Here is a 14946-nt window from a genome sequence, read left to right as displayed (position 1 = left end):
TGTTTTCAACTGAGGGAAGCGGCGCACTACGTGGCTGGATTTCCTGTAAACAGGTGATGTGTGGGAAAACAAAACGTCTGTAGTTTCACAATTTGTTGTTTGTTGGCGTGTCTAGAAAAGGAAACTTGCGGCACGGACGAGTTGTCAAAGGCGTGATCAAGAGCGGTTGAAGTCAGAAATGGGAAGGAAGCAATGCCAGCGGAGAGCAACCACACAGAAGCATTCGGTTTCACGGAAATGTCAAGACGATGCTCTGCAGCTCTGGCCTGTGCACTGACGAGAGAGAGTGAGAGAGAGAGAGAGAGAGAAAGCAGCAGAGTCACCCTCGAGACGGTCTATACAGAGATGTCACGGCTGCACTCCGGCTGCGGCAGATAAGCAGGTTGTGTCGAGACGGGCGACCCTGCGGGATGCAGCTGGCACCCACCCAGACGTCTCACTCTGATAGCGGGACACAAATATATGCAGGGTGCCTCTTGAACGGCTGCCACTCAGTTTCGTGAGAGACACCTAGCATGCATTCATCGCTGAGCAGCAGCCAGTGAGCCTGTCGTCCGCAGGAAATGGAAGAAAGAAACAAAAAGTAGACAAAAACATATTTATAAGTTGCCACACTGGACACCGACACTGGTATAAAATGGACAGATGACTTGAAAGTAGGCCCGAGGTCCCAAATATTTGCACTTTTTCACAATACATGCAGTCAATGCCTCCCGTGTCAAAAGCAGACATTTATCGGTCACTTTGCCTACCGCGAGAACGTGAAGTACAAGGAGGGCTCTGTGCTGCGCCCGCGTGAACCTAACGCACCGGCACATGACCAAACAAAGACAGTGAGTCAGGGCTCAACAGCAGCACCTCCCTGGAGTGGCGTCTGAGGGCGTGAGGGAGGTCGAGCTTTACTGGGATTGCTGGGCTTGCTACAGATTAAACAGGTGTGTAGCTCTGAGTGGATGCTCCAACTGGTCACACACACGCACACACACTCATTAAACTGGTTGATCCGGACAGCTGAAGACTTTTGGTTTTTCTTCTGATGAATCAGAAGAAAAACAAAGACAGAGATCAAGCGAGGACACTGAAATGTTGGATCATTCCTTTGAGAATACCCGTAAAGGGTTGGAACTGAAAACATTTTGGCTTTTTAGTGACACTCGTTTGAGACAACCAATCGCTTGGCTGTAAGAAAAAGGCGAAAAAGGCACATTGTACATTCTCATGCCTTCAAAGTGCTTGTTTGGTTGGGTCAATAGCCCGAAACCGAAAGATATTCAACAAACGGGAATCAAAACTGAGGAAAATCTGCAAAAATCCTCACATTTGAGCAGCAGAAACCAGACAAAGTTTGGCTTTTTTGCCTGATAAATGACTTACGCGAGTGTCAAAATTGTGGCCGATACATTTCCTGTTTCTGTTAATAATCTCGTACATACACATGCACTGTAGATGACTGTGCTTCAGCTTGACGTCACAGCCTCAACCTTTAACGCCTGTATGTTGGGAGTAATGACCGTGTAATTTGAAGAGGATCACAACGATACCTCGTCACTGCAGGGGCACGTCATTCCAAATAAGTGGACGGAACTTTTTTCCTGGGGAGGGACGGAGAGAAAGACAATGGCAGGAAAGTACTTTTAAATATGATCGAATGCATCTTCTGTCATTAGGGAGTATTTAAACATAATTAAATGTATTTAAGCCCTGACATGAGAGACAAAACATCAGTGAATGACTAAGAGAACTCACATGTTCTACAGTCAAGATGCTGCACATGATGTAAAAAAGAACAACCTCTTTTTTAGAAACTTGTGGCCGTAGTGACGACAAGGGAAGTGAGTAAACTGATGATGGAACACTTTACCGGCACTTGCGTTTGTCAGTTTGACATGGTCACTTCGTTGGTAAGCAACCACACCCGTCGCCGGACATGAGGTAACTGTTGTGTCTCAACACCTGCTCTGTGATCAGCCGGGGGCCTTCTCTGCCTCCCAGGTCAGGGAGGAATATGTCTGAACTCGTTTCTCTGGTCTGCAGTGCACACATCCATTACTCACTCCCAGACATGTGACTGGCAAACCCCAATCCCTTAGCGTGGGTGACAGTGTGTCACGCACACACACCCATCTCAGCCTCAGCTCACGTGCTGATCGTCACATCAACTGTTTTGTAAATCCTCTCTAACAGGCAGTTCTTTTTTTTGTAAGAATCCGCTTGGGATGGCCTTGATGCAAAAAAAAGAAGAAAACAAAGCACACCAACAAATGTTTTGCTTCTTCCACCAACCATCTTCCCTACAGCAGCTAGGCTTTGTTGTATCAAAGAGGAGTTTTGCTTCCTGACAAGAACCCCCTTTGGATCTGTGAAGTCAAAACAGAGCAGAAAACAGACGGCCTGTGCCTTTAATGAGCGCAGATATCACATCACCGCGAGCTGAGCGCTGTACCCCTCGGGGAGGAAAAGAAAAAAGGTGGAGCGAGATGCATGCTGGGGGTAGTAGAGCGGGATAACCGTGTGTGTTTGCCGTCTGCGGGCCTCTTACTTTGGAGAAATGACAAGCGAGATCTAGATTCACCCCGCCTCCGTTCACAGCATCAGCCTGGGCTAGGATTATCACATCACTGACAGGATTCCCTTTCAATACAAGGTAACGAGTTTCATCCGTGAAGCGGAGACAGATCTAATCAACGTGAATCTGCTCATTATCCATTTCCAGACATGAGGAATTAATTGATTGAATCTCATTGAAGATGACCTCCGATCCAATCGGGTGCTTTTTACTGAGAGGAAAATATGCCTTCGCTTAGTAGCAAATCATAGAAACGTGACGAGATGCGGGAGGCCAAAGGGCCTCAGGTGTGATCTTACCTGTGTTTCTCCAGCTCGTTGTGCGACGATCTGTGAGGACGAAAGAGACAGAGGAGCGTCAAAGGACTGGCAAAATACTACACACGCTCAAATCACATGACAAGAGAGTTAGGATGCGATGCAATGAACAGTCCCAAATTGAGAGGCATGGTTACTAACAGTTTTTATCTAACTGGAAGACAAATGAAAGCAAGATGAATGGAAGAAATGCAGAGTTAACAGCAGATGTGAGAAGCATTCTAAGGAAAAATGGGTCAAGACAGCAAAGCATGGTGTGGATTCCTTTCTGCTCACGTGTTTCTTTAGGGCTTTTGAATGCTTGAGTTGCCTTAAGTTTGACCGAAGACATAGAATTTAATAATAATAATAATAATAACAATGATAATACTCCAAAATAGGCCTCAAGCAAGTAACGCAAAGGCTTGATCACACATTCTGGGAATAGACGTCCATGACAAGTGTGCAAAAATGGGAGTGGAGTTTTTCTAAATCTTTTTCCATGTCTGTGTGACGTCTGTCAGAGAGTGTGCAGCAGAGCGCTAAAATGACCCTGAGAGAGCGAGACCCCCCCCCCCCCCCCCGCTCTCAAACAGCATGCACGCACTGCTGTTGTTGCTGCACTCTGGCTGCAAAGCAGCGTGGATAAAAACACACACAGACGTCTGGAGGCGGAGACGCTGCAGAATTCCTCAGCGCGCGGGTTATTCCGAGGAGGGCCCCTGTCTGAAACAGGCCCTCTGTTCACGAGGCCGTCATGGATACCGCGGCAGTAAAAACAAAAACAAAAAACAGCAACAACAAAAGGGCCAGACTGACAACAAGCCTTTTCAGATTTTTTTTGTTCCACTGTTTGAGAGCCCTTATGCTCGTGAAGCAGTGGTTCCCACAGCTGTGGGAGGCCGAGGCACCAAAAAGGGGTTACAGTTGACCGTGCGAGCTTCGATAATGTGGCGCCTGCCCAAAACAAATCCTCTCATAAGGAGGACCGGACGTTTCACCGCTGCTAATAAACCTGATCCAAAAAGGCCGACATCATGGAGGAAGTTGTGCTGTGCAAACCTACACAAATTGGGGGAAATGTCCCAGACAAAGCACAGGGCATGACCAGGAAATAACACAGCAGCTTTCAAAGGAAGGGAATGCACGCAGACCTGTAATAACAGCAGGTTAACACACACACACCTTTACATGTTATGTAAAGGAATGGTGTGGCATGTGTTGAGAAAATTAGCTTATATACAGCTTTAATCAGCACTTAGCTTATATACAGCTTAATTAACAGCTAGTTAATATGCAGCTTTAAGTAGCAATTGACTTATATACAGTTTAATTAATCACTAGCATATTTGTAGTTTTAATAACCATTAGTTTATATACAGCTCTATTAATCACTTATACAGTGCTCACAACACAGCAAGGCCAGAGAGAAGCAGGTGAAAGGTTACTTATTTAACTGCGACACGAGGAACAGGCAGCCATCTTTAGAGAAGATAAGGAAGACACAATAGACAGTGAGATTCAAGCGAGGGCCACCGCCCCAGCTGAGCCCGGCTTCTTCACACACTCCTTCTTAGGACCTCTCGCATGGAACTCCTCACTCACACTGATGGAAACCAACGCCTACTGGGAGGGGCCAAGGTGGATGGACATCCACGGCCTCCATCCAGGCGCCATAACGTACAAACGTGCCACGCCTGCATCTTTGACTTTGGCCAATGTGTAACAAGGGGTGGACCCCCTATATTAAGATACACGCTGATGTGTTCAAGCGTGTCTCATGGTGAAGCTCTGCGAGGTTCATCCATTAGCACCCAAGCTTGTTTTTGATAGCTGGGCTGAATAACTCCTCTGTTGATAAATAAATCTATTGCTTTTGATTTAACTATACGCCTCTGAGAGCTTCTGTTTCATTCTTAAACCTGCTCTAAGTGTGAAAGACAACAACATCATTATTTTTCACAACAATTTGGTGACCTCGACGTGATAGATATGATACGGAGCTTCAGGTTGGAATGTTAACAGACCTCTCTATTTGTGATTCCAGATAACGGCACATCTCTCCCCCTGAGGCTGGGAACCGATAATTGCCATCGGAGCGAGCTTGCAGTTCGGGAGACAGTCTGATTGTGCCGGCACATCTCAAGGTGAGCAGACGCCTATTTAACTGAATTCTGCGTATTGTATTATAGTCATAAAACTAAATTAAATCCGACTGTCCGAACTGTAAGTATTACATAGTCATTAAAAGTATTGTAAAGAATAATCAACCGAGCAGCAGGGTTGTTCAGCCCAGCATTTGGGGTTTTTTGTACATATGCGTGTTTGTACATATGCGTGAATGGGTCCAGCAGAAGACGTTAGATAAAAGGCGAAAAATGACGTTTTTAGTGGCAGCGTAGAGTGAAGTAGTGTGAGACGCGGTCGCGCGCCTCTTCTGTCGCGGTCACGCGCCTCGCATGAAACGCTCAAATTCCTGCCACAAATAAAGCGTCATCTTTAACGTAATTATAAGACGTCTTGGACTACGAAGAAATTGCATAACATGACGGGGATATATGTATATGTTATTGATGTCATTGATAAACTGTATTGAGAAAAAGTGACTGCGGAATTCCCGTATTAAGAGCATCGAGTCTTCGGACATTAACTCGTGAGTAGCGATCCAGTGAAAAATAATGTTACTTTGCTTAAAGTTTCCTCGACGGAGTTTCTGGACGAGAGCACAGAAGTTGATTATATCGGTGTGTTGTTAATGACGGACGAGATTAATGAAAATGGCCAGAACGTGTACAGGTCCAGAGATGACCTAGGATAAAAAGCAGTTAAATTGTATTGTAGACGTGCTACCCTGATGGAGTAGTGGTTAAAATAACGGTCTTCGACGCGGTAGGCCCGGGATCGGATCCCGGCTGTAACATTGTTTGTGACAATAAGCAGCGGCCGTGTGATGTATTAAAGAGCAGCGCTCTTTGATATGTGTGTAGGATAGGGACAGAATTGATTATAATTTGACTGATTGTTTGCTGAAAAAGCATTTGTTTTTCATTTGTATCGTGGTCGAGAGGTCAGCGGTACACAGTCTGTTTGATGAGGTTGAGAAAAAGAAATTGCTGTTGGAATATAAAATAGTGTGTCTAAAAGCTGCGCTTCTGACTGATTTATATTTAAAGAGACAGCCGTGTATGTTCTAATGTGTGTTCATTGTTTCACTGCATTTGTAAAGGTATTAATTACATGCTAGACCGTATTTGTGAATTGTGCGCTTTTCAAATTTGGTTTTAATTGGTGTTTACTGTGTTTGTTTGCTGAGAAGCAGTTGTCATTTGTGCAGGCGTCCAAGAGGTGTCTGTTTGTTTAGTTTGATAAAGTGGATTAACTGTCAAGGAATAGGAAAAATCCTTTATAATCTGACTGTTTGTTGGTTGCTAAAAAGCTGTTTGTCATTTGCGTTGTGATCGAACGATCAGTAGCGCGCCGGTCTGTTTGATGAGGTTGAGAAAAAAGGAGCTTGCTGATGGAATGTGATGAGTGTGTAAAAAGAGCTGTACATCTCTTCTACAACTCCGTGGTTGTGACTGATTTATGCTTAAAGACACGGCAGCGTGTGTCTTGATTATCTAGTATGAATGCGGTTGACTATTTGCTGAGCTGTACGTTTTAACTTTTGTTTATTTGTATGTCTGTATTACTAAAGATATTCCTTTGCCGTGTTGGTGATCTCTGTGCATTTAAAAAAAAAAAAAAAAAAAAAGGCAGTGTGTTGCAATTTTGTTTGAATGAAAGTGCATGTTTGAAGCGTACATAACCACGGCTGTGTATGGATTCGATTTCGTTTAAATGAGTGCGATTATTAGGAGCATATATGTAAGCGCTGAGACCTGGTTCAGAGTTTATGCTGTTTCTGAGTTTCTTTGTGCGTTGGAGACAGCCAGCTGAGGCCGTGCTTGGTGTTTGAAAATGCTCGTGTGTTGTTTCAAAGGTTGGTGTCCAGAGTAGGAAAACACACATTATACACGACTGTTGCATTCACACACACACATAAATCACTAGAATATGCTGAGAGACAGCTGAGGTTAATATAAGTGTCAGTTTTACTGGCATAGTTAAATTTATTGGAAAATTGTGTTCCTTAGGGATCGTTAGCAAAGTGTAATGCGGAAACACAGCAGTCCAGGAATGCTACCAGGAAGAAAAAAAAAAAAAAAAAAAGTTTTAAAGCTAATACACAGCTTCTATTGTTCCAGCCAGACAGTCGCTAAAATTATGAATATACAAGGTTAACAGCTGCTACAAATCTTCTATTCATTTAGTCAAGACTGGCGGTGGGAATATTAGGGAGGATTTGACTACTCCTGATAAAAAATACAGACGCGGCCTTGATTTGTGTCTACTTACAAAGACAAAGACAGTTACAAAGACAGTTAGCGGAAGATATTTAAAAAGGTGGGGGCAAGGTTGACTCTCTCTCTCTGCCTTATAAAATACATAGAGTTACAGCCATTGCATGTGTAATTAAAACATAGACGTTCACACCTAGCAGGGGTAAAAAGGGGGAGTTATAAATAAAATATATTCATACACTGTTAAATAATATGCGTTATACTTGTAAAGCTATATTGCGGAGTTGTGAGGTCACTGTATGAAGGTTTAAAACGCCGAGAGGAGCACTCCGTCATCCTTTCGTACGACAGGAAAAGATCAGTGACCCTGAAAGTCACGCTTGCTAAAACCATCAGATTAGGGCAGAAAACTGCCATCTTAACGCAGGAACAGAGTGTTCTGTTTAACTATTCACACAGAGACTTCGAAATATGTTTACAACATTACTGTTTTCGTCCCTTCACCATAAGTGTTAATAATAAAATAGATCATCATTTCACACACACACATTCCAGAGAAAGCAAGGTTGTGAACGAGGGCCAGTGTGAATTCAGAGAGCAAACATGTCAATTGAAGGCATGAGAGGAGGTTTGGCTCCCTCTGCTGGCACTTCACAACCTGGGAAGAAAAAACTGTGGCCACTCCAAGAACTGCAACAGGAACAGTGGATAGGAGCTTTGGCTCCATCATGTGGACATTTGGGAATACTGATTTCAGACTTTCTATTGATTATTGCAGAGAGGGACATCATGGCTGCGAAATACACCTCTTGTCTGTGCAACTTGGAGAATGATGTCCAGGATCAGAGCAGGATGAATGGAAGAATCAAACATTGGCCGGTGGAACAACAAGCGTACAAAAGAATGATAAAGAGATGGAAAGATAAAGACATTTGGGATGGAGAACTGCTGAACTGTCCTCTCACTGAAGAGAAGCTGCAACAAATGAGCGAAGAACACACTTATGATGAATACAGAGCTGCTGTGGAAAGAACAGATATGGAGCTTGAAGCACTAAAAGTGTCAATACAGCTGGCAAAGCTTGACGTGGCCCCAAAGCCTGCTAAAAAGAAAAAGAAACAGCACGGACGAACTTTCTACTGCTACAACTGTGGAAAACCTGGTCACTATTCACGTGACTGCCGCACGCGTGGTCAACAACAACAAGGCTCACCACATGGAAGAAGAGGAAATTATCAGAGAGAGACAGGCAATCAGCATCCAAGAAGCCAGAATCACGCTGAACAGCAATATCTTTCACATATCTGGCAACAACAGAGACACTGCTGCAACTATTAGCCACAATACCTGTGTCATATCCAGTCCAGATCCACATATTCCCTTAACAACCCACAGCCCACAGCCCACAGACAAAGCATCCTCCATCATGAAACACCTCAGCCCCTTTAGTTTGAACACAAGAAACAGAAGATGTGTTCACCATTCTCACGTAGACTCTGTCACATGCATCGGCACTTCAAGAATTGACTATTCATTCCCTTTTCCACCGAGATGTTTCTGAACAAAAAGAGGGATGTTAATGCAGTTTTGTATCAGAAAAAAGGGGGAGAAAGAGACTCATCAAAGAATCCTCCTAAGAAAAGAAATTCACATTCGGAGCTGCAAGAAAATCGAAAATTCAAAAGAATGCACAAAAGCACATATTGTCTATGAAACAGGAGGAATCAATATGGCGTCATCACTACAACAAGGACCAGAATAGCTGCAGGAAACGACATGGCAGATGAAGCTGCTAAAGAAGAAGAGGATACAGACCAAAACAGATGGTTCTGAAAACAGCCATACAAGAACCAGAAATCACTGAAGAAACACTGATTGAGATACAGAAGAAGGCTGGACCATACGAATGGTCCGAATGGAAAAGAAGAGGAGCAACAACAGGAGAAAGTGGACTTTGGAGATCCCATGATGGCAGAGTGGAAGCACCAGCAGAATTGTGTGTCTCACTGATATCAGAGGCACATGGACCAACACATGAAAGGAAGAAAAGAACATTGCAAAGAATGCAAGTATTGTGGTGGCATCCACACATGGAAAGTATGGTGTCCCTCTTCTGCGACGAATGCACCACCTGTGGGGATCATAATGTGAAGAAACCGTACAAAACACCTATGGGCTCTTATCCTGTACCATCAGCCTGCTTCCAAGACATCAGCATGGACTTTACTCATCTTGGTAATGGTGGACAGATTCTCAAAGTGGGTGGAGACAATCCCAACTAAAAGAGAAGACGCACAGACAGTAATGAAGTGGCTGCAGACAGAGCTGATACTCCGATAATGGTTCACATTTCAGTAATAAGCATTTGCAGGAAGTAGATATGGATCAGTGTATCATTCACAGTCGCAAGGACTGGTAGAGAGGGCAAATCAGACGCTAAAATCGAAAAATAGCGAAAACATGTGTAGCATCAAAGCTGACAGGGGTTGAAATTTTACCATTAGCTCTAATGGCAGTGAGGAGCGCACAAGGAAATAAGACGCATCTTTCACCACATGAGTTAATGACAGGGAGGCAAATGCCTGGTCCTCCAAGAGACGGTAGTCATATACATAAATATACATAGGTAGTCATATACATAGATGTACATATACTTAGATGTGCAGCAAGTTGAAATGAAGGCATATGTGACTGCATTAATCATTCTCACGGAGGCTCTCTCCAAACAGGTCCAGCGAACCAGTGCAGCTGACCAGGAAAAGGTAAAAATCTCATCCGAGAGGGTGACTGGGTCAGGGTCAAAGTTCATAAGAAAAGTGGACTGACCCCAGGTGGACAGGGCCGTACGAAGTGAAGGAGATTACTTCACACTCGGTCCAAGTCATAGGTAAAGCAGGAGCACCTTGGCACCACCTGTCACACTGTGCCCCAGCATCTGAGCCGTCCAGACCTCTAGCAGAGGTCCGAGGTAATCTGACGCAAAATGCATAATTTGTTTTGTAATTTGTAATTTGACTTTTCAGCAACCACCAACAGGTGATCCAATTAGCTACAGGACATGGAAACGACAATGTTTGGTTAAATTGAATTGTTGATAATGCTATAAATAAAAACAAAATGGGTGGCTGTATAGCTTGTGCTGCAGCTAGACCAGCTAGGTTCACCGAACCAGCACCACTATATCCTGAATCTGACCCAACAGGATACGCATGCATGACAAATATGACTAAAATGGCTACTCCATCAAATTGCACAACTCTGGCATCCATATTTAAAGTACAAAACCTGACCCAACGCAGACGCAGACATATCTTAGCTAAAAAAGAGCAGCTGAGTTCAGTCTGGACAAAGGTCCAACATACATCGATACAATCAGAGTGAACCAGAGGAGTGCCTAATCAATACAAATTGGTATATCAAATTGCAGTAGGTTTTGAGAGTGTCGCAAGTATTATTCCATGGATAACTGTGAATAAAAATGTTGATCGTATCAATTATGTGCATTACAATGTTCTTCGTTTGGCTAATCATACTAGGGATGCAATAGAGGGTCTGGCTGAGCAGCTGGCCCCTACTTCTTTGATTTCTATGCAAAACAAAATGGCTTTGGAGCTTTTGCTCAATGTTTGGAGATCTGTGTTGCACTAACATCCCCAACAATACTGCGCCGGACGGTTCAGTCACAAAAGCACTGAATAGTCTGAAGGCACTGTCAAAAGAAATGCAGGAAGCATCAGGTGTAAACAATCCATTTGGAGATTGGATGGAAAACATGTTTGGAAAATGGAAGCACCTGATCTTGTCAATAGCAGTGTCAGCGGGAGTGTTCATTGCAATACTGGTCTCATGTGGATGTTGTATAATACCCTGTATTCGTTCTTTGGTTGGCCGTCCTATCACCACTGCCCTCTCCAAGGAACCATTACCACCCCCTCCTTATGGAGCTTACCCAGTATGGGAAGAGCAGAACAGCCTGGTAGGGTCAGGAGAGGCAGAGGAAGACACCAGCGTGTGAACAGGGCAGGAAAGTAAAGAAAGTGACGTCCTTCAGACGTCAAGAGAGGGATTTGTTGAGAAAATTAGCTTATATACAGCTTTAATCAGCACTTAGCTTATATACAGCTTAATTAACAGCTAGTTAATATGCAGCTTTAAGTAGCAATTGACTTATATACAGTTTAATTAATCACTAGCATATTTGTAGTTTTAATAACCATTAGTTTATATACAGCTCTATTAATCACTTATACAGTGCTCACAACACAGCAAGGCCAGAGAGAAGCAGGTGAAAGGTTACTTATTTAACTGCGACACGAGGAACAGGCAGCCATCTTTAGAGAAGATAAGGAAGACACAATAGACAGTGAGATTCAAGCGAGGGCCACCGCCCCAGCTGAGCCCGGCTTCTTCACACACTCCTTCTTAGGACCTCTCGCATGGAACTCCTCACTCACACTGATGGAAACCAACGCCTACTGGGAGGGGCCAAGGTGGATGGACATCCACGGCCTCCATCCAGGCGCCATAACGTACAAACGTGCCACGCCTGCATCTTTGACTTTGGCCAATGTGTAACAAGGGGTGGACCCCCTATATTAAGATACACGCTGATGTGTTCAAGCGTGTCTCATGGTGAAGCTCTGCGAGGTTCATCCATTAGCACCCAAGCTTGTTTTTGATAGCTGGGCTGAATAACTCCTCTGTTGATAAATAAATCTATTGCTTTTGATTTAACTATACGCCTCTGAGAGCTTCTGTTTCATTCTTAAACCTGCTCTAAGTGTGAAAGACAACAACATCATTATTTTTCACAACACATGCAAAGGACTCTGTGCTCCCATGGTGTGAACTGGGCCCTGGTGATCAAAGGCCTACACATTCGCCTCCTATCTCCCTTTTTTAAATGGGATGGAAAACTGACAAAGATCATTGTAGGAGCACCTTAAGTCACTGTTCAGTCTACGAGTAAAAACAAGGAAACTCCACCAGGTGTTTTTTTCTTTCTGTGTGCAGAAATAGACTCCCAACCGTTTCTTTTTGTTTTCTTTCACATGCCCTAAATATTGCATCATTGCAAAACATGTGATTGGCGCCGATTTGCCGATTTGGTCCTAATATCAAACCGAACAACAGTTTGTAGTTCTACAAAGCAAAGCGTTGTGCTTTTTAACAAACAGCCTGCTTCTGTTTCACTGAAAATAAGTTCAAACATGTTTTTACTTCACTACCCCCTGCATCCTGTCGATGCTAAAACAAACAGCAAGAGAGTATAAAGGGAATTGGGGAATTGGCCCACAGTGCAAAAGAGGGAAAAGCAGGTCTGGTGCATGAAGCACTGGTGTTTGTCACAGGAGGTGTGTGTTTCAGCCACCACACGCACCTGCCACATCCCTGTACACACCCACACATGCACGTAAACAATTGTGTTACTTTGTCTGAGACTGTGTCAATGGAATGTGGATGAGACTGCTCTGGCAAATATAGAAACATTCCTTTTAAATGTACAAAGCCATACGCCTTAGAAAGGGAGTGCAATCACAATTGTGATACCACAGATTAATATTCTGTACGCACAATGATGTAACTCTGATGCTCACTCCTGAGGAAACAGCTCACTATGCTTCCCTAAACTAATATTAGCCAACAGGAATGTTTTTTTTATCTTCATGTGCTGGTGTTCCTGGGAATAAAACGGCACAAGGGCACATCACGCAAATGTCTCTGGGGAGTGTCACCAAAAAACACATTTACTACAAATTGTTAGCAGATAAAAGATTTCACTGTTGCACACTTGGCCAAATAACACTGCAACATTTTATTTAGCATGTAGCCTAGGACGTAAAGGTCCCCAAGTTAGGGCCATAAATCAACGGAAATCTTGTTCGCGACTAGAGCTGATAGGATCAGTCGATCATAAGAAAATAAAACGTCAACTATTTTGAAAATCAATTAAATCAAATATGATAGTAGACTTAATATATTTGGCTTTTGGATTGATTGTTGGAAAGAAAAACAAAGGATTTCAATATTATGTTGTGCATTTTTAACTCTTCTGTGACATTTTAACTGTTCAAAAAGGACTTTCATTTGACATCAGACACACACACATAGAAAACACACCAAACCACATGAAAAATAAAGGCACAGATGAAAAAGCACGACAGTAGTGCTAAAACGAAAGGTTATGTTGTCTCTCAGCACGGGGAGGGAGGGAGGGCGTGCGTGTACGTGCGTGTGTGTGTGTGTGTATGTGAAAAAGAGAAAGAGTGGGAGCATCAGAGTTGACAGTGTACGCGTGGCAGTGTTTATTGGAGAGACCAAAACAGAGAGCCCAGCCCAGGCAGCAGCAGAGAGAAGGCAGTGTGCATGAAAACAGACAAACTATGTGTGTGTGTGTGTGCGTGCGTGTGTATGTGTGTGTGCGCGTCTACACGCTGGGACTTACAGTAAACACATACAAAAAGCAAGACTGACATATTTACCTATTGTTCTGAGATTTTCTGGAAATTGGCGAGGCTTTCGTTTTCTTACTGGAAAAGTCGCTGCTGTACGGTAAAACCGACGCATAACCGTGTTCTGCCTCTATTGAGCAAAACAAAACACATAGAATGTTAATTTACTGTGGTGTCTGCAAGAATAAATAATAATAAATTTTAAAAAAGCTGTCAATGAGTCATTCGGGGAAACATGAAATATCAATAGAGGAACAAAACGTGATCGATCGTCAACGTTATCGCTTCCAATATATCAATATCGTGCTATATAGCCTTCAGCAAGGTGTATGTATATTGTGAAGCAATCCACGTGACATGATCATCAATGTGCCTCTGTCATTATGATACTGGTTCATATTCTCAATGTCACTCTTGTTTACTCATTTCCGAAGAGAGATAATCCGAGGACACACTGCATTCTGAGTGTACAACACGTGAGCTAGTATTCGACACATTGCAGACACAGTTCACAAATACATTACCTACTTTAAATAATAACCTAGAGCTGCTCTTTTTCTAGCATATAGGCTACTGGGTCCAGTCTCCCCCCCCCCCCCCACCATGTCTGTAGAGTGACATCATACCTGCACTATGGCACAGCACGTTAAAACTTTACATAAGATAGCCGTCCTAATGCTCCATTCACAAAATAATCACGAGCCTCGAAATCTTGTCAAGTTGTCAGTTTTAGCTTGAAATACCTCTGTCTCTTCTTTCCAAGTACTCTGCAGCCTCCAGCAGAATTAAAAGAGAATTAAGTTCCATCTCGTTGTCGGCTTGTTATTAAAAATAGAAAATATCTTTTGACACAGATGTAGACGTCATGAAATACTGGAATTGAAATTGTAAAACTGTTTGTACAGGACGATGTACGAGCGCTGCTATATTCAGTTCTGAGTCTTGGTGACTCCAAACTACAGTATCAACAGCACCTAAACTAAAACTCAGGGTGAGTGAACGAACGCTCGTCCAATGAGAAAAGCCTGTGGGTGGGTTCTCGAGGTATGTCTTAGCCTATGAGCAGGCTGCAAACGGTGGGGTGCTATTTGATTCGCTTGAGGGCAAAAGTCATCAGGGACATACCCTAGCAACAGCCTGGGTTTCCCGCCCCCTCCACAGCTGATTGGTGTGACGCGAGGGCACGCGGTCTCTGATTGGCTGGGATGTATTCCGGGCTTCTGTCACAGTTGAACTTGCGCTATTGATTTGGTTGCCAAGTTTAATAACTTCTCCAAAGTATGCGTTTG

At 43.5% G+C, this 14946-nt stretch overlaps 1 protein-coding gene across 2 annotated transcripts in view; it reads right to left on the bottom strand.

Moving 5' to 3' along the window:
* The window catches only part of mxd4 (MAX dimerization protein 4), a 28115-nt gene extending 13544 nt beyond the window's left edge, over positions 1-14571 (bottom strand). For both annotated transcript variants that reach the window (XM_079278062.1, XM_079278063.1), the window contains exons 1-3: positions 14401-14571; positions 13688-13787; positions 2866-2895 (exon numbers count right to left, since the gene is read on the bottom strand). In XM_079278062.1, the coding sequence (XP_079134188.1) occupies positions 2866-2895; positions 13688-13787; positions 14401-14464 (194 nt within the window). In that variant the 5' untranslated portion in view covers positions 14465-14571. The remainder of the gene's footprint in view (positions 1-2865; positions 2896-13687; positions 13788-14400) is intronic.
* Between the last annotated feature and the right edge of the window lie 375 nt (positions 14572-14946).

This window comes from Melanostigma gelatinosum, assembly GCF_949748355.1.
Source record: "Melanostigma gelatinosum genome assembly, chromosome: 11".
NCBI lineage: Eukaryota > Metazoa > Chordata > Actinopteri > Perciformes > Zoarcidae > Melanostigma > Melanostigma gelatinosum.
Note: the sequence above shows the minus strand (reverse complement) of the source record. Positions and strands in the feature narration are given on the sequence as shown.